Source organism: Chrysemys picta, chromosome 14, assembly GCF_011386835.1.
Source record: "Chrysemys picta bellii isolate R12L10 chromosome 14, ASM1138683v2, whole genome shotgun sequence".
Taxonomy (NCBI): Eukaryota; Metazoa; Chordata; order Testudines; family Emydidae; genus Chrysemys; species Chrysemys picta.
Genome location: NC_088804.1, coordinates 4,840,004 through 4,860,004, shown reverse-complemented (window position 1 = coordinate 4,860,004; position 20,001 = coordinate 4,840,004). Strand labels below are relative to the sequence as shown.

General features: G+C 45.8%; 1 protein-coding gene across 4 annotated transcripts in view; it reads right to left on the bottom strand.

Moving 5' to 3' along the window:
- TSNAXIP1 (translin associated factor X interacting protein 1) overlaps positions 1 to 20,001 on the bottom strand; it is a 52,620-nt gene that overhangs the window by 31,857 nt on the left and 762 nt on the right. For 3 of the 4 annotated variants that reach the window (XM_005310110.4, XM_065567529.1, XM_042860255.2), the window contains exons 2-3: positions 8,131 to 8,221; positions 6,102 to 6,208 (exon numbers count right to left, since the gene is read on the bottom strand). In XM_005310110.4, the coding sequence (XP_005310167.3) occupies positions 6,102 to 6,208; positions 8,131 to 8,221 (198 nt within the window). Of the gene's footprint in view, positions 1 to 6,101; positions 6,209 to 8,130; positions 8,222 to 17,386; positions 17,587 to 20,001 lie in introns of those variants that run through there. The other variant, XM_065567528.1, reaches the window with a different exon arrangement.

Genomic DNA, 20,001 nt, shown 5'->3' with positions numbered 1-20,001 from the left:
GGGCTAAAACCCACTTCATCAGATGCATGGAGTGAAAAATTCAGTAGGCAGGTATAAATATACAGCACATGAAAAGATGGGAGTTGCCTTACCAAGTGGGGGGTCAGTGCTAATGAGGCCAATTCAATTAGGGTGGATGTGGCCCATTCCCAACAGTTGACAAGAAGGGGTGAATATCAACAGAGGGAAAATTATTTTTTGTAGAGACCCAGCCACTCCCAGTCTTTATTCAGGCCTAATTTCATGGTGTCAAGCTTGCAAATTAATTCCAGTTCTGCAGTTTCTCATTTAAGTCTGGTTTTGAATTTTTGTTGTTGAAGAATGGCCACTTTTAAGTCTGTTATTGAGTGTCCAGGGAGATTGAAGTGCTCTCCTACACAAGATCCATTGTCTACAGCCAAGCCCTAGGATACAATTGCATGTGCTCCAATCCCTCAGACAGAGACAAACACCTACAGGATTTCTATCAAGCATTCTTAAAATGACAATACCCACCTGGGGAAGTGAAGAAACAGACTGACAGAGCCAGAAGAGTACCCAGAAGGACAGGCCCAACAAAGAAAGTAACAGAATGCCACTAGCTGTCACCTACAGCCCCCAACTAAAACCTCTCCAGCGCATCATCAAGGATCTACAACCTATCCTGAAAGATGATCCCTCACTCTCACACACCATGGGAGACAGGCCAGTCCTCGCTTACAGACAGCCCCCCAACCTGAAGCAAATACTCACCAGCAACTACACACCAAACCACAGAAATACTAACCCAGGAACCAACCCCTGCAACAAACCCCGCTGCCAACTTTGTCTGCATATCTATTCAAGGGACACCATCGTAGGACCTAACCACATCAACCACACCATCAGGGGCTCGTTCACCTGCACATCTACCAATGTGATATATGCCATCATGTGCCAGCAATGCCCCTCTGCCATTTACATTGGCCAAACTGGACAGTACCTACACAAAAGAATAAATGGACACAAATCAGACCTCAAGAATTGTAACATTCAAAAACCAGTAGAAGAACACTTAAGACTTCCTGAACACTCAATAACAGACTTAAAGGTGGCCATTCTTCAACAAAAAAACTTCAAAAACAGACTTCAATGAGAAACTGCAGAACTGGAATTAATTTGCAAAAATTTGCAAAAATTTGCAAAAAAAACTTGACACCATCAAATTAGGCCTGAATAAAGACTGGGTCACTATAAAAAATAATTTTCCCTCTGTTGATACTCACCCTTTCTTATCAACTGTTGGGAATGGGCCACATCCACCCTAATTGAATTGGCCTCGTTAGCACTGACCCCCCACTTGGTAAGGCAACTCCCATCTTTTCATGTGCTGTATATTTATACCTGCCTACTGAATTTTTCACTCCATGCATCTGATGAAGTGGGTTATAGCCCACGAAAGCTTATGCCCAAATAAATTTGTTAGTCTCTAAGGGCCTGGCTACACTTGTGAGTTAGAGTGCATTAAAGCAGCCCCATGTGCTCTAACTCACGACGCATCCATACTGGCAAGGCACGTAGAGCGCCTGGACTCCACGGTTAGAGCGCTCCTGGTACTTCACCTCGGCGAGTGGAATAATGTTTGATGCACCCCCGCTGGAGCGCCGCAGCGCCAGTGTGGATGCCCTGGTCTATTAAATGCGCTCTGATCGGCCTCCAGAAGTGTCCCACTATGCCTGTTCTAGCCACTCTGGTCATCACTTTGAACTCTACTGCCCTGCCCTCAGGTGACCAACCATCAGATCTGCCTTTTAAATTCTCTGGGAATTTTGAAAATCCCCTTCCGGTTTGCTCAGCCAGGCATGGAGTGCTCTCAGCGAATCTTTCCAGGTGACCAGGCGATCCCCAGTATGGAGCAATGGCGAGGTGCTGGAGCTCATCAGTGATTGGGGGGAGGAAGCTGTGCAGTCCCAGCTGCGCTCCAGCCGTAGGAATTATGATACTTTTGGGCAGATATCAAGGGACATGATGGAAAGGGGCCACGACCAGGACGCACTGCAGTGGAGGTTTAAAGTGAAGGAGCTGCGGAACGCCTACTGCAAAACCCATGAGGCAAACAGCTGCTCCGGTGGTGCCCCCGCGACCTGCCGTTTCTACAAAGAGCTGGACGCGATACTTGAGGGCGACCCCACCTCCACTCCGAGGACCACCATGGACACTTCAGAGCCCAGTTCAACAAGGGAGGAGGAAGAGGAGGAGGAGGAAAGTGGGAGCGAGGGTGCTGAGGAGGAGGAGGAAGACACCCCGTCATCCCTAGATGCATGCAGCCAGGAGCTGTCCTCAAGACAGGAGGAAGGTAGCCAGTCGCGGCGTCCGGTGCTTGGGGAAGGACAAACACCAGAGGAGGTTCCCGGTAAGCGGCTTTTATTTTAGGAAGGAAGTTATTCAGTGCGGGCTCTTGGGGCGAGGAGGGTTAGGGCTGCATGCAGGCCTACATGCAGAATAGGGCATTGATGTGCTCTCTCACATCACGGTAATCGGCCTCAGTGATCTCTTCAAAGGTCTCATGCAGAAGCTGGGCAATGCGCTTGCGCGGGTTTCTTGGGAGAGCCACTGTGGTTCTTGTCCCAGCCAGGCTAACATGTCTGCACTACTGTCCTGTGAGGGGCGGGGGGACCATTGCTGCACACAGGCAAGCTGCATATGGGCCAGGGCAGAAGCCGCATTGCAGTAGAAGACCCTCCATTGCTTCCCAGGTCACCCTCAGCAGCGTGATATCTTCCAGGACGAACTCATCCTGTGGAAAATGCGGGGACAGTGTTCAGTATAGGGGCCCCCTGCAGCTGTTGGCTCTCCCCAAGGCACAGAAACCCAGAGCACAGTACAGCCATGAAACAATCAGTCCCCCTTGACCCTGTGCTTACTCACCATTTTGGGGTTCCTGTGGGTTATGTGCGCTCGCTTTGGGACGGGCAAATTATGCTATTGTGTAAACTGTGCTTGCCCTTAAGTAAGGGAGAATCATTGCTCTGTCTGGTGTGAACAATGCTGCCTCTGTTAAATGTTGCATTTTGCCTCTACAGATGCAACCTTGAGATCTCAGCCATCTGTGTTATCACTGGCTGAAAGACTCCAAAGAATTAGGAAGAAGCCATGTAGAAGCAAAGACGACATGCTGCATGAAGTAATGCAGCAGTCCCTTAATGAGAATCTAAAAGCGCCCGAGTGGAGGGAGAGTGAAAGAAGGATCCGCTAGCAGAATGAGGAGCGCTGGCACCAGGGCCAGCTCCAGGGTTTTTGCTGCCCCAAGTGGCAGGGAAAAAAAAAAAAAGCCGCGATCAGCAGCATTTCGGCGGTAGCTCCACCACGCCGCTTTCTTCTTTGGCGGCAGGTCCTTCCCTCCGAGAGGGACCCGCTGCTGAATTGCTGCCGAAGAGCCTGACGTGCCGCCCCTTCCCCTTGGCCACCCCAAGCACCTGCTTGCTGAGCTGGTGCCTGGAGCCAGCCCTGGCTGGCACAAAAGCGCGGAGCTCTGGCAGCAAAGCATGGATCAGCTGATAAGCATCATGGAGCGCCAAGCAGACTCAATCTAGGCGCTCGTAGCCATGCAGGCGGAGCACTACCGTGCCTGCCCCCACCTGAAGCCCTTGTCCCAAAACTCTTTCCCTTGTGCCCCCATGTCACCTCCAACCCACTTTCCCCAACATCCGGGTTCTTATCCCCACCAGCTGCCTCCAACACCTGTAGCTTCACCACCCAGCCCTGCAAACTACGACCCTTACCCTCTGCACTCAACCCCCATCCCCATGCAGTATAGCCAGCCTGAAGTGCCGCACTCATTGCACAGCACTCCAGACAGGAAGGCTGAGTATGATAACAGGACATACACAAATCTGTGATTGTACCATTTCCCACCCCACCCCCTTGCCCTTTCTGTTTCCCAAGCAGTTGTTTCTTTTCAATAAATGGATTTTTTGGCTTTGAAAACATTCTTTATTATTGCATAAAGTAAAAGATACCTTAGCCCAGGCACTGCAAATCAGCGTAGCAAACACAGATTCCTACTAGCATTGGAACCACTGCACTTCACTCCTGTGCAGGGCACCAGACATTACTGGTTGCATTCAGCCTCAAATTGCTCCCTCAAGGCATCCTTAACCCTTGCAGCCCCGCGCTGGGCCCCTCTAATAGCCCTGGTCTCTGGTTGTTCAAATTCAGCCTCTAGGTGTTGAACCTCCGAGTTCCACGCCTGAGTGAATCTTTCACCCTTCCCTTCACAAATGTTATGGAGGGTACAGCACGCGGATATAACCGCAGGGATGTTGTCATCGGCCAGGTCCAGCTTCCCACACAGAGAGCACCAGCAGCCCTTTAAACGGCCCAAAGCACACTCCACAGTCATTCTGCACCCGCTCAGCCTGCTGTTGAACTGCTCCTTGCTGCTGTCAAGGCTCCCTGTGTAGGGTTTCATGAGCCACGGCATTAAGGGGTAGGCAGGGTCTCCAAGGATCACAATGGCATTTCGACTTCCCCTACGGTGATCTTCTCATCTGGGAAAAAAGTCCCAGTTTGCAGCTTCCTGAACAGCCAAGTGTTCTGAAAGATGTGTGTGTCATGCACCTTTCCGGGCCAGCCTGTGTTAATGTCAATGAAACGCCCACGGTGATCCACAAGCGCCTGGAGAACCATAGAGAAATACCCCTTCCGATTAACGTACTCGGAGGCTAGGTGGTCTGGTGCCAGAATAGGAATGTGCGTCCCATCTATCGCCCCTCCGCAGTTAGGGAACCCCATTTGTGCAAAGCCAGCCACAATGTCATGCACGTTACCCAGAGTCACAGTTCTTCTGAGCAGGATGCGATTAATGGCCCTGCAAACTTGCATCAACATGATTCCAACGGTCGACTTTCCCACTCCAAACTGGTTAGCGACCGATCGATAGCTGTCTGGAGTTGCCAGCTTCCAGATTGCAATACCCACCCGCTTCTCCACTGGCAGGGCAGCTCTCAATCTCGTGCCCTTGCCCTGCAGGATGGGAATGAGCTCCTCACACTGTCCCATGAAAGTGGCTTTTCTCATCCGAAAGTTCTGCAGCCACTGCTCGTCATCCCAGACTTGCAGGATGATGTGATCCTACTACTCAGTGCTTGTTTCCTGAGCCCAAAAGCGGCGTTCCACGGTGGTGTCCATGAATGCCACAAGCAATCTCGTGTTGTATGCGTTACTTGAGTAAATAGCATCATCGGAGTCCTCACTGTCACTTTGGATCTTAAGGAGTAACTCCTTAACGTGATGTGCTGGAGAGATTCGTCAGCATATTTCTCAGTAGTTCGGGCTCCATTCCTGCAGACCGAAAGGGAAGACAGAGCGCGCAGTACAGAAAATGTTGAGAGATGGCGCCAAATGTGGACAGAAGCACAGGGATCGCTGGGATGCGAACTGCTGCATCACAGGGCGTTGGGACAGGACCCAGAATGCCCCACACCCCTCACCCCCTTCCCACAAGCCACAGCGCCAGAATGGGAAGAGGCGCTCTGTGGGATAGCTGCTCATAATGCACCGCTCCCAATGCCGCTGCAAGTGCCATGCCAGTGTCCATACCAGTGCGCTTGCAAGCTGTCAGTGTGGACAGACTACAGCGCTTTCCCTACTGCGCTCTACGAAGGCCGGTTTAACTCACAGCGCTCTACATCTGCAAGTGTAGCCACGCCCTAAGGTGCCACAAAGACTCCTCGTTGTTTTTGCTGATGCAGACTAACCTGTCTTAATTTCTGGTAGACCCAATGTAATGCGAAGCAATGCATCGACACTGAAGGACATTTTCAGCTTAAGAACCAGTTTTAGTTTTGGATTAAGCACAGCCCACAATGACTATTAAACAAACCCTTGGAGTTTCCCACACAGCTGCAGCTCAGAACTTGCCCCGCTTTGTCTGTTACCTAAAGCCCCTAGGGATGCTGCCAGCACCACACACTAGAGTTCCCACTGATGCAGCTGAGTAGCACGGTGGTGATTTTGTTCTATAATTCCTGGGGTAGACAAGCCCACTTTCTGCTACCCTGGAACGTCCTGGGCCTATTTCCCAGACTCAGTGCTGTATGCTGCAGTTTTTCCTAGCACTTTTAATAAAGTGCTAGTCTTACCTTCTCCCCTCTGGACTACAACAGGGTTTCCGACTCTGTAGGATAGCCTGCCCAGATGCATATGCAGGCCATGTGGACAAACGACCTCCAACAGAAAACCGATAGGCCTGAAAGAAAAGCAGAAATCACACCTGTGAATCCGTCTGTGCCCAGGGTTTTTAATTGGGGTTAGAATAATCAGGTGCCTTTCTAGAACAAGCACAGATGGACCAGTGAAGGATCTTAAGGGACAGTTAAACTCAGGAAAGAGAAGGTGCCAGAAAATCCCTTTCTCTCAGCTGGGGTTAGCCACATCCGAAGACTAGTTGAACTATTGTCTCTCTCTCGCTCGCTCTCTCTCTCTTTTTTTTTTTTTAAAGAAAATGACCTGCACTGAGTGGTTTAGTTAATTAAACTAGCGCAAGTTGGTGTGTAAAGAAGCCCCTGGTGGCTGTGGGCCATGCTTCTTAGACTGAATGTTCCTCGTGGCAAGGGCCATGTGTTTCCAGGGATGTCTGGAGGCGCCAGCACAGACTAACACAATGGTCCCCTGATCCTGACTGCGGACTCTGTGTGCTATTGCAAAATAAATATCATGTCAACAAAGCAGCATTCTGGTTTAACTTCCAAATCTGTATGGAAACCAGAATTTGATGCTTCACTTGGGCCTTGTCTCCATCAGGGATTTATGTACTGGGGGAGCTGCCCCATGCAACCCCTCAGTGGAGCTGTATTGTGCTGATGGAAAGCCAAGCGCGTATTGGGGTTGCTTACCCATTTGGAACCAGAGCATGTCACATCCATGCAAGCCCCAGTTGACATTATGCAGCACATCATCACTGGGGGTTTGCAGGGATGTAGCACCATGGATGCAGATCTGCCTAACTGAGGCGAGCCCTAAAGAAAATAATCAATTGCCAATAAAATTGAATTTCCTTTCAAAAAACTGAATTGCCTCTGAAAAAAGAAGCAGACCCCTGTGGTGAATTCTGAAAGCCTCCCAGCCATTTCAGAACTTTCCCACTGCTGCATCTTGCAGGGTTTCTCAGTGACACACTGACTTCCATAAATCATTATTTCCTTGGAGAAAAGTGTTGAAGGAATTGACTTGCCACTCTTTATGTTCACTATTATCACGGGATAGGTGAGGTTCTGATTGTCTAAGACAAATTCCTTGTGTCTGGAAACTTTATAAAGAGTTAACTCTGGGGGGAGTTTTAATCTCAGGATGCCAAACATGATCCTGTGATGGTTTAAATGTCCCTCTGACCTCAGTAAAAGTGGGGAAATTGTACTGGTGGAGCATTGTGACTCCAATTTAAAAAATATATTGTATTGTGAGACAAGTGCTGAAATGACTTCCCAATTCTAGGAACAAAGCAGTGCAGTTTGCACTGAGAGTTACTGTGCTATGAGTAGGATATACAGCTCACTCCAGGAGCTGATGCATTCCCAGAGTGCCACTAAACTCTCACAATGGTATTGGGTTTTTTAAGAAACAATGTGTGACTTGTCCATCTCCTCCTGCCCTCCCAAGTTATCTACAATAATATGGTGTTTCTGGAGTTTGCTCTCTGTTAATGGGACACACTTCTACAAGCAGGTTAAGGTTTTATTTTACTCAGTATGACTGCCACTTTTGAAGGAATTGATGTTCTTTTAAGTAGCTTTTAGCTCATGATTACACAGCATGTGATGTCAGGTCTAATTTTGTTTACTGCATCAGCCAAATTCTGGCTTTGGTTGTCTGCCATATCGTGGTTATACTCAAAAAAACTGCAGCCAAGAGGAGAAGAGAATTGAAGCACAAAAATCTGCCATTGATTATTCGAAGTCTCCAGCCTGCAATACTGTTTCTTGATCTGAAAAGCCAGGGATTGCAGCATTGCATGCTGAGACTTGTAGCCTCTATGGCTTGCACAGAGATGAGCGCAGCTGCAATTTGCTTCATTTTATAAGTGTCTGGCATGGCCCTTGGGCTTCTGGCAAGTTGCCAAAGCATCCCCAGGTTGACAAAGATTAGGTGCTCAGTGGGTATATTTCCACTCACCAGAGTCTTTCGTTTCTTCGGAAGGATGCGTTTCAGACTACCAATCTGTATTTGGTCATTTGGAGTCTCAGGTGAAGGTAGACTAGGTGCCCTGTGTAATGGCAGGAAAAGAAACATACATTTCAAAAAATGTGTAACAACATCCAAAATACTATTCTGAATGCCACTGGGCAACAAAAGATACGTAATTCCATCATCACTAGCTGGAACCCAATATGCTACAGAAACCAGTGGTTTAGTGAGCTCTCCTAATAGTGATAACAATGGAAAAGGGCAGAATCTAGGGGCAAGGTTACTTATCATTATGCCTGTGAAAGTCTGCATCTTTTTCACATCACATCTCCCCATTTGTTGCTACCAATGATACTCAGCACTTATAATTTCAGAGCTCCATGTGGCTGGAGTAGGTTAGTATTGTTGTCCCCATCTTCTAGACACAGTAAATTAGAAATACAATCCTGTTGACCATCTCTGCTTCACTTGACAGGAAGTTTTTGGAAAGTGTAGGGGACAATTTCCTGGTGCAAGTGCTGGAGGAACCAACTAGGGGACCTGCTGCTGACAAACACGGAAGAATTAGTAGGGAAAGCAAAAGTGGATAGGAACCTGGGAGGCAGTGATCATGAGATGGTCGAGTTCAGGATCCTGACACAAGGAAGAAAGGAGAGCAGCAGAATATGGACCCTGGACTTCAGAAAAGCAGACTTTGACTCCTTCAGGGAACTGATGGGCAGGATCCCCTGGGAGAATAACATGAAGGGGAAAGGAGTCCAGGAGAGCTGGCTGTATTTTAAAGAATCCTTATTGAGGTTGCAGGAACAAACCATCCCGATGTGTAGAAAGAATAGTAAATATGGCAGGCGACCAGCTTGGCTTAACAGTGAAATCCTTGCTGATCTTAAACACAAAAAAGAAGCTTACAAGAAGTGGAAGCTTGGACAAATGACTAGGAAGGAGTATAAAAATATTGCTCAGGCATGCAGGAGTGAAATCAGGAAGGCCAAATCACACTTGGAGTTGCAGCTAGCAAGGGATGTTAAGAGTAACAAGAAGGGTTTCTTCAGGTATGTTAGCAACAAGAAGAAGCTCAAGGAAAGTGTGGGTCCCTTACTGAATGGGGGAGGCAACCTAGTGACAGAGAATGTGGAAAAAGCTAATGTACTCAATGCTTTTTTTGCCTCTGTCTTCACGAACAAGGTCCCAGACTACTGCACTGGGCAGCACGGAGTGGGGAGGAGGTGACCAGCCCTCTGTGGAGAAAGAAGTGGTTCAGGACTATTTAGAAAAGCTGGACAAGCATAAGTCCATGGGGCCGGATGCGCTGCCTCTAAGGGTGCTAAAGGAGTTGGCAGATGTGATTGCAGAGCTATTGGCCATTATCTTTGAAAACTCACGGTGACTGGGGGAGGTCCCAGATGACTGGAAAAAGGCTAATGTAGTGCCCATCTTTAAAAAAGGGAAGAAGGAGGATCCGGAGAGCTACAGGCCAGTCAGCCTCACCTCAGTCCCTGGAAAAAGCATGGAGCAGGTCCTCAAGGAATCCATTTTGAAGCACTTAGAGGAGAGGAAAGTGATCAGGAACAGTCAGCATGGATTCACCAAGGGCAAGTCATGCCTGACTAACCTAATTGCCTTCTATGATGAGATAACTGGCTCTGTGGATGAGGGGGAAAGCAGTGGATGTGTTATTCCTTGACTTTAGCAAAGCTTTTGATAGGGTCTCCCACAGTATTCTTGCCAGCAAGTTACAGAAGTACGGGCTGATGAATGGACTATAAGGTGGATAGAAAGCTGGCTAGATCGTCGGGCTCAACGGGTAGTGATCAATGGCTCCATGTCTAGTTGCCGGTATCAAGCGGAGTGCCCCAAGGGTCGGTCCTGGGGCCGTTTTTGTTCAATATCTTCATTAATGATGCGAAGGATGGCATGAATTACACCCTCAGCAAGTTTGCAGATGACACTAAACTGGGAGGAATGGTAGACACGCTGGAGGGTAGGGATAGGATACAGAGGGACCTAGACAAATTAGAGGATTGGGCCAAAAGAAATCTGATGAGGTTCAACAAGGACAAGTGCAGAGTCCTGCACTTAGAGCGGAAGAATCCCATGCACTGCTACAGAATAGGGACCGAGTGGCTAGGCAGCAGTTCTGCAGAAAAGGACCTAGGGGTTACAGTGGACGAGAAGCTGGATATGAGTCAACAGTGTGCCCTTGTTGCCCAGAAGGCTAATGGCATTTTGGGCTGTATAAGTAGGGGCACTGCCAGGAGATCGAGGGACGTGATCATTTCCCCCTATTCAGCATTGGTGAGGCCTCATCTGGAGTACTGTGTCCAGTTTTGGGCCCCACACTACAAAAAGGATGTGGAAAAATTGGAAAGAGTCCAGTGGAGGGCAACAAAAATGATTAGGAGGCTGGAGCACATGATTTATAAGGAGAGGCTGAGGGAACTGGGATTATTTAGTTTGCAGAAGAGAAGAATGAGGGGTAGCAGCGGCAGGGCTCCGGTGGCGATTTAAAGGGCCTGGAGCTCCGCTGCGGTAGTGGCGGCCAGAGCCCCGGTCCCTTTAAATCGTCCCTGAGCCCCGGGGCTCCCAGCCGCCTCTGCAGCTGGTAGCTCTGGGGGTGATTTAAAGGCCCCGGGGCGCCCAGTCACAGGCGAAGCCCTGGGACCTTTAAATCTTAATTTAAAAGGCCTGGGTATTTAAAGGCCCTGCCTCTTCTAGTTGAGGCCATGCCCCCTGCTCAGGACTCCTGCGTACTGGTAAATCCTTTAAGTTACTTTCACCCCTGGGTACCAGATGACAGAACAAGGAGTAATGGTCTCAAGTTGCAATGGGGGAGGTTTAGGTTGGATATTAGGGGAAAAAAATTCACTAGGAGGGTGGTGAGGCACTGGAATGGGTTACCTAGGGAGGTGGTGGAATCTCCTTCCTTAGAGGTTTTTAAGGTCAGGCTTGACAAACCCCTGGCTGGGATGATTTAGTTGGGGTTGGTCCTGCTTTGAGCAGGGGGTTGGACTAGATGACCTCCTGAGGTCCCTTCCAACCCTGATATTCTATGATTCTATGACAGAGAAGATTCAATGAATTCAAGCCCACTGCTGACCAAATACCCACTCATCTCTCAGAGTTGGCATCCTGCTACCTTTGGTTGTAATGTGTAATTTTCTTTGGCAGCTTTGATTTTATGCCCTTTTAATCACTTTTTGGATTCACTAGTAAAGATTTCTGGGTTGGATATGCAGAGGGTGTAACCAGGAGCACTCCTTCCAAGACCAGCTGCTTACAAATGCAGAGTTTATGAGGGGTAAAAATATGGCTGCACTCACATCTTTTGGGGAAATAGGGTTGCCGCCTATTTGACTCCATGATACAGCAAAACTATGGTTATTTCTGGATGTTTCAATGAAGTTGCATTGTCACTTTGTCACACACTGGCACAACACTGATCTGTCACTCAGGTCTGCAACCTGGGAGTCATCTTGAACTCATCTCTCTCTCTAGGTCCTTACGTCCAGATTATGCCGAAATCATACAGATTCTTTCTGCATAACATCTCTAAGATACGGTCTTTCCTATCTATCCATACAGCTAAAACTTTCATCATTACTGCAGCCACCTTTTCTCTGGCCTTGACAAATGCTATGCAATCCTTCAGAATGCTGTTGCAAGGGTCACTTTCCTAGCCTGTCACTATGTGTCACCCCTCTCTTTGAATCCCTCCACTGGCTCCCCCTTCTCAACTGCATCAAAAGTAAGCTACTTATCTTAACTTTCATCTTGCCCTTCATGACCTACCCCCATTCTACCTATCATCTTTCACTACTGAGATGTCGACTCCCATTGATCAGGATGCCAGCCTCCATCCTCTCACTCTTTACATTTTCAAACAAGAACCCTTGTGCTTTCTCTCATGCTACCCCTCACACTTGGGAGGAGCGCCGATGTACATTTGCAAAGCTACCTCATTATCCTCCTTCTAAACCCCTTTTCAAACTCTCCTTTGCCACAATGCCAACAAAAAACTTGAAAATGGCCAGGCTGCTGGCTTGCTAAGGGCTGGTCTACACTGGCGGGTGTGTGTGTGGGGGGGATCAATCTAAGATACGCAACTTCAGCTACAAAAGAATAGCGTAGCTGAAGTTGAAGTATCTTAGATTGATTTACCTTGGGTCCTCACGGTACGGGATCGATGGCCACAGCTCCCCTGTCGACTCCACTACCGCCGCTCGCTCAGATGGAGTTCCGGAGTCAACAGGGAGCACGTTCGGGGATTGATATATCGTGTCTTAATGAGACACGATATATCGATCCCCGATAAATCGATCGCAACCCGCCGATACGGCAGGTAGTCTGGACATACCCTAAGATAACTGCCCATCATGCTAGTGTGTGTTGTTCATAAATGTACAAGCAGCCTAAGACTTTTAACTGGGAACACTTTAGAAACCTAAGAGTCTAGTAAATAAATTGCTTCAGAAAATCTGTTCCCAACACTTTTGTAGGTGCCAAGAAGAAAAGAGGTCTCCAATATTTTGAAATCCTACGTTATTGTTAAAGTGGTGAGATACTGTTGGCAGATAGACACAGGCTGCAGCTATGTGCTACTGGAAACATTTCTGAATATCTCCAGTACATCACAGGCTGTAAAACATGAAATAACTTGCATCTTTAAGGATCTGTAGCAATCAGATAATGGAACTGCAATTTTAATGCATTTACTGCTTCATTTAATCAAAATGGATCCTAACTATCCAGAGATGTAAAATCATAAAATCACACCTGTAGCTAACCATGAGCCTGAACCATGCACTTGAGTGCCCTCAATCCCCAGTGACTTCAACAGAAATTAAGTGAATTTAGCATTCTGGAGAACATGCTCAGATTTTTGCAGGGTTGGGCCTTCACATTGGATTGCTGCTATCACCTAGCTGCCACAAGTGTCAGGAAGGCATTTTTCTCTCAGATGCACCACTGGACTATTGGCCAGGTGCATGCTGGGTTTTCTTCTTCTTACTGACAGAAGCAGGATCTCAGACTAGATTGCCCATGGTTTGGTATGGAAAATCCCATGCTCCATACCATGTGAAATGTAAATATATTTAAAGAAACCCACAAGTGAAAAAGCTGTGTCTAGATCCTCTCCACACGTGATAACAATTGTATCCTGGACTACAGTGCAGAAGGTTAGATCCAAAAAGTAGAATCTGCTCGTTATAATGTCAGCACAGCAATGTTTAGCAAAACGGGAGCTACAAGAAAGACTAGTTGATTTGAGACAGGGCTTTTCTGCCACTGTCCGATAGACAGAGTGATCCTGTAGAGGCAAGAGGTCAATACCCACAATTTTCACTTAATGAAGGCTGCTTTTACTACATGTAAAAGTCTAGTTTTCTCATATCATCCACTACAGCTGAAGTTCTGTAAATTGACACTAGTAAACAATCACACATTGATTTGGGATGTAAATAAAACTAAATACCAAAGAAAATGCAAGTGAACAGAAAGAGCAGGTCAGCATAAGAGTTACATAAATCAATACAGGGCATTTGCAAACTTGGTCACACATCTAGCATTTCTTACTGCGAGCAAAAATAACAAGTCACTTCTAGGGTGCATGTAAGATACTCCACATGTAACTTAATATCAATATTTTGTAAATACAAATAGATAAGAATATATGGTGGAAGAGAGAAGCAAATATATGAACTCAAAAAATTCCTGTTATGTTAAAATGTAAATGTTCCAGCAAAAGTATAGGTTTCAAGTTATAAACTGTTATGAGTTCTATAATTCGGAACTTACTGTCTTGTGTGCATTTAAAACTTACTTCCTAATACACCTCTACCTCGATATAATGCTACCCAATATAACACGAATTTGGATATAAAGCGGTAAAGCAGCGCTCCAGGGGGACGGGGCTGTGCACTCTGGCGGATAAAAGCAAGTTCGATATACGCGGTTTCACCTATAACGCGGTAAGATTTTTTTGGCTCCCGAGGACAGCGTTGTATCAGAGTAATAGTGTATTGCATTAAACATTTTTTTACATTTAATTTATACTTCATCTTTCTTAGGCATCACTTGGAAGTCTTTGATATTGATCCCCAGGATACCTTGACAGGTAGATAATGGACAGCTGCTAGAATCCCTTGTGGCCTTTTGCTTCAGGTCTGGTTTCATCTTGCTTTTGTAATCTGGTTGGGTTTTGCCTTCTTTTGATTGGGGTGGTCTGGATTCAGGATTGCATCTTAAATCTACCACGCTAAGCAAGATTGGCTTCTGAGGTCACTCTACAAATCCAATACATCTGTTAGTCTTAAAGGTGCCACAGGACTCTCTGTTGCTTTCTACAAATCCTGTCATCTCCACTGGGTGCCATTATAATCTCCCTTAATTCAGCAGAACTCTGTCCCTGAAATATCTGATAACTAACTTTTCAATAAACTATTAGAATAAGATATTTAGTTAATTGTAGGGAAGCCATAAAGGATGTTGTTGAAGAATGTATGATGCATTGATTCATGGGTCAGGAGCGCTTTGTAGTCTAGTGATCCACCCTGATTTCCTAATCTTAAAGACTGTTTCTGTTTATAGCTGTTATCTAAGGCTGTTTATAACAAGTCTTCTCACTCTCAGTGATAGTGGTGTTACCAGATGATAATTGCAGTTACTTGCATCCTGGGTCTCTCAACCACTCTTGACAGATTTTTCATGAGTTTACTAATAAGAAGTATCTGCAAAATCCTGGTATAATTAGAGTTGGTTGATATCCCTCTAATTATCTCGTTGCAATGAAGAATGAAAATAGGGAGGTAAATGGCCTTGGTTCTCATACTCATGGGATTTTTTATGAGTTTTTTTTCTAGGATCATTTACCAAAATACTGATTAAAACTTGCAGCTGTTTCCTATCTGTTTCACTCTCAATCGTGTTTTTCAGGAAATTTAGAAAATATTAATACTCATGTTTTTTCAAGCCCAGGGTAATGATTCCTACAATAGCTTTATAAACACACTTGCAGCTATAAATGTACAGTAAATTAAAGCAATCAAATAGTGCATAAATAGCTCATGAATCAATCAACTCCTTCTCCTGTGACCCTGGAGCTTAATTCAAAGCTTATTACCTTGTTTGTGTAGTATAATCCCTAGAATAAAAAGTGGAAAATCAGGTCATTTTATGACTGCAAAATCTTTGCTGTAACGTAAGTAGAAGTAGTTCGCCAGGGTTGCAAGTTTTATGGAACCATAAGGTGGATCATGGAAGCCATTTAAAAACCCATGAAACCTAAGATAGCCTGTTCAGTCTAATTCTTTTCCTAATTATAGTTAAATATGAAAAACTATTGTAAAGCAACATTAAGGATGGTGACGACTACACTCATAAGAACATAAGAATGGCCCTACTGGGTCAGACCAAGGGTCCATCTAGCCCAGTATCCTGTCTTCTGACAGTGCCCAGTGTCCCAGAGGGAATGAACAGAACAGGTAATCATCAAGTGATCCATCCCCTGTTGCTCATTCCCAGCTTCTGGCAAACAGAGGTTAGGGACACCATTCCTGCCCATCCTGGCTAATAGCCATTGATGGACCTATCCTCCATGACTTTATCTAGTTCTTTTTTGAACCTTGTTATGGTCTTGGCCTTCACAACATCCTTCTCACTCAGCCTTAGGAAACTGCACTGAGAATGTGCATATCTATGGGATTTAGGGGAGTTTCCAGCAATGAGGAGGTTAAATGAGTCGAAACTCATTCCACTCCTGACCCAACCACCTTCAAGAAACCCTTTTCATTCCCAGAACATCGCACCCCATTAGTCCACGTCCCAAACTGCACAGATTAGGTAGCATCCACTCTTTATTATATTATTATTTATTTGCATTGTGGTGATGTCTAGAATAGTGGTTCTCAACCGGTGGCCCATGGGCTGCTTGCGGTCCAATCAGCACACAGCTGCAGCCCACGTGACATCCTCAGGGCCATACAGGTAGTATATATACTGTGCATATGCAGCCCACAATGGTAAAGAGATTGAGAACCACTGGTCTAGAGGCTCCAATCAGTGGTCAAAGCCCCTTTGTACTAGACATAACAAAGAGATGAACCCTGCCCTGAAAGGTTTTTAATCTAAGTATAAAGAAGCCAGGTGGCCAAATGACCAAAGTCATCTACTCAGAACTGGCCAGTTTTCCAAGGGTTATCACATCCTGTTTTTCCTATGTATTGAAGCACACCTGATGCAAGCATTAAGCACTGCTCTGAAATCCTGCCAATACCTACACCAGAAGGGAGAGTTAAGTCCCAAGTGGCATTTTTAATCATTCCACTAAAAATGGGGCTACAACATTATTTATTAAAGGAAAAATCTAGCAGCAGCACAGCACAGACTGAGGGCTTGTCTACACTACCACGTAAGTCAATGTAAGTTATGTTGCTCAGGGGTGTGAAAAAAACACCCCTCTGAGATACATAACTAACATCGACTTAAAGTGGCATCTACACTGTGCTATGTCAGTGGAAGAGGCGGAGTAATTACGTTGACAGGAGAGCGCTCTCCCGTCGACGTAATGCATCTTCACCAGACATGCTACATCAGTGCCGCAGCACCGATTTAGTGCAGTAATGAAGACAAGTCCTGAGATCCTACACTAACAAATCAGAGCAAAGCCTTGGTCATAGATAGTATGTAAAAGGTCACACCCACATTGCAGAATAAAGAACAGAAAGGGTCTCTTTGATAGTGTCTCTAAAGTGAGCCCTTATCTTAAACATAGAACTTGTGTCTTGAAATGGTAATATTCAAAAACATTCACCATCAAAGCACTCAGCATACCATCATCATATTGGACATTGGGGTACTCTAGATTAGATGGATTATAGGTTTATTCCAAAACTGCATTTCCTACCTCCATTGATTCATGTGAAATAAACGAAATTTCAGGGTGAAGGAACAACCCTATAGGAACTTTAAAACATTTAAAAATATTTTGTTTATGCAGGCCACTGCAATAACCTCCTAGGACTGTCCCCCATAGGCATTCAACAGAACATAGAGGGTGCCCACCCAAATGTTTCCCAAAGCAAACAAAGTACTATACAGAATGGAGAAGAATAACGCACACTATGCCATTACTGAACTGAGGCCTCGTCTATACTGGGGAGGGGAGGGCGAGCTAAGTCGGTCTAAGTTACGCAACCTCAGCTACGAAAATAGCAGAGCTGAAGTCGACGTACTTAGAGCTACTTACCGCGGTGTCTTCACTGCGGTAGGTCGACTGCTGCCACTCCTCCATCGACTCCACCTACGCTTCTTGCTCTGGTGGAGTACCAGAGTTGACCGGAGAGCACTTGGCAGTTGATTGATCACATCCTCACTAGACATGATAAATCAACCCCCAGTGGATCGATCGCTCCGCCGTAAGTGTAGACATGCCCTAAGAGTGGTCCCTGTGACACCTGTTATGGAAATGATGGGCACATCCATGGATAGATCTAAAGAGGCTAAGTGAAGCAGTAAAAGGGGAAAGGTATATTCTCTCCACTGTAGGGACTATAATCTCCAGATTATCTTGTGCAACAAAATGTTCACTAATGTTGATGTCTGGGTAGTGGAACAGAATCCAAGCTGAAAACTTTTATAATGCAGTTCAAAAGGTATCATTTTTGTAACCTCTTGTTTGGCATCACAAGCATCCCGGCAATTTTCCTGCGGGAAAATGAATGAGATTCTCCAAGGCTGGGAGCGAATGGAAGTTCATATGGATGACATTCTAGTTGATGGGGGAGTCAGAGAAAGAGCATCATAAACCAATAGCACAATATGCACCAGGGATGTAGTAGTAGATGACAGTGGGGTAAGTCCAGATCATCTGCTTATGGGTGAAGAGATCAGAACAAAACTGCCAACCTTCATCCCAAGTGGCTCTGCTTGAAGGATCTGAGGTAGAGATGCCAAATGTAAAATCTCAGGCTTTATCCTTTAAACATTAGAATGCACCTAACACTTACCCAATCTTAAACAAGGAGACCCAGTCCAAATAAAATGGAATTAGGAAAGATATTGGACAACTCCAGTCGTCAATGGACGAAGCTGCACCCTAAGACCCTGCATGGTTCAGGCTAACAGAGGTACAAAGAAGCTTGAAGAACCACCGGCCGATAACCAACACAGCTGATTCCAAATACAGATGAATGTTTCCCTTATAGCAATAGCACTCTCAGCACAGCTGGAGCCTGGAGTGAATGGGTAGGATTCTACTCAGAAGAATCCTAAATCTACTGAACCAGAGTCTACATCTTTGGGATTTGATAATCCAGATCAATCAACTGGACAAAACTGTTCTCAGTCATAAAGCTGTGAAGCTAGTGACTCATCTGGGTAATTTGTTGTTAAAGATTATTTCTTGTTACAGGTTGTTTATACAAACAAAAAACAAAACCCAACAACACCTATTTTCTTAATTTTAATAAAGTTCCTTGTTCAGTATTAGAAGAAAGCAACTCTTTCTGAGGTCCTTTACTAATGTCATATAACAGTACATGCCCAAAATGTGAATAGAATCTGGTTGGGCAATGTCCTCGGGGTTCTAAGTACCTATATTGTTTTTAACTGATCACTTTGTTTCAAAATGAAATTAAGAGAGCAGAGATTACTGTTCATGCAAGGCTGAAACAAAATCAAAATGCTTCCTCTATTTACAGCCCCATTTAACTATTAAAACGATTGCTGAACTAGGCTGACAATAAGGCTTATTCCAAACTAGGAAGCAAACAAAAAAAGCCAGGCTCACGGAAAGCAAAAGCAATGCTTACCACATGGAAAAGATTGGTAGAGAGAAAAATGTTATCTTCAGACTTTGTAAAGGTAATTAATTATAAACAGTGGAAATGTTAAATAAAAATATTAAAGAATGTACTTTTTTACTGTAAATGTGTATAATTGTGGCTAACATAATGTTATACATTGAAAGGACAAAACCTATCACCTATGGCATAAGAGTGAGATATTCTGAAGTATTGCAATAGGAATATGTCTGCATACCAACTGTCCTTCATTAGGAGCCTACGGCCAGCATGATCTGTGATAATATCAGATCTCACAAATTAAACAGGGCCAGGCGTGGTCAGTATATGGGACGAAAGACCTCCCAAGGTGGTGTTAATATTAAATTTACTCCTGGGGGAATTCTGCACCACTGTGCACGTGCAGAATTCATGTCCCCCTGCAGATGTTTTTCTCCACAGAATATAGATTCTACTGGAGAGGTGCTGCAGTTACACCTTTTGCCCACCAAGGGCTGCTGTGGCACCAGAAGAGAGGGCAGCCAGCCAGCCAGAAGCTGTGTTCCTCACAGCTGGGCCAAGTGAGGAGGCATGGGAGAGACAGAGTGGGGCACGTCACAGACTGGGGTTCAGAACCGCTAGTGGGGGGGACAGACAGGGGTGCAGGCTCAGGAGCTAGTGATATGACAGCATTGAGCCAGGGGCTGAAGGGGACAGGGGTTGCAGGGCCACATGGAGTTGGGGGGAGGGGGGTGCAGGGCAAATGTGCCTGATTGAATGGGAGAGGCTAGGGGTCAGCCAGAGTCTGCATGGGGGAGGCTCCCCAACTCCCAAACAATCCCTCCCCCCCCTGAAAAAAACCCCATTCCATATTTCTCCCACCCACACCCAACAACCCTCCAGGCTCCTTCCCTCTCTCTCAGCTCCTCTGTTACCCCTTACCCCCCAAGCCTTTGCACCGTCTCTGGGAGGGTTGGGAAATACGTTTCTGTACTGTAGTTTGAATGAATTATTACCCAAAGTTCTGGACTAATATGCCTAATAAGGAATCTGTTTGTCAAAAAACATGTCCTGAGTCTTG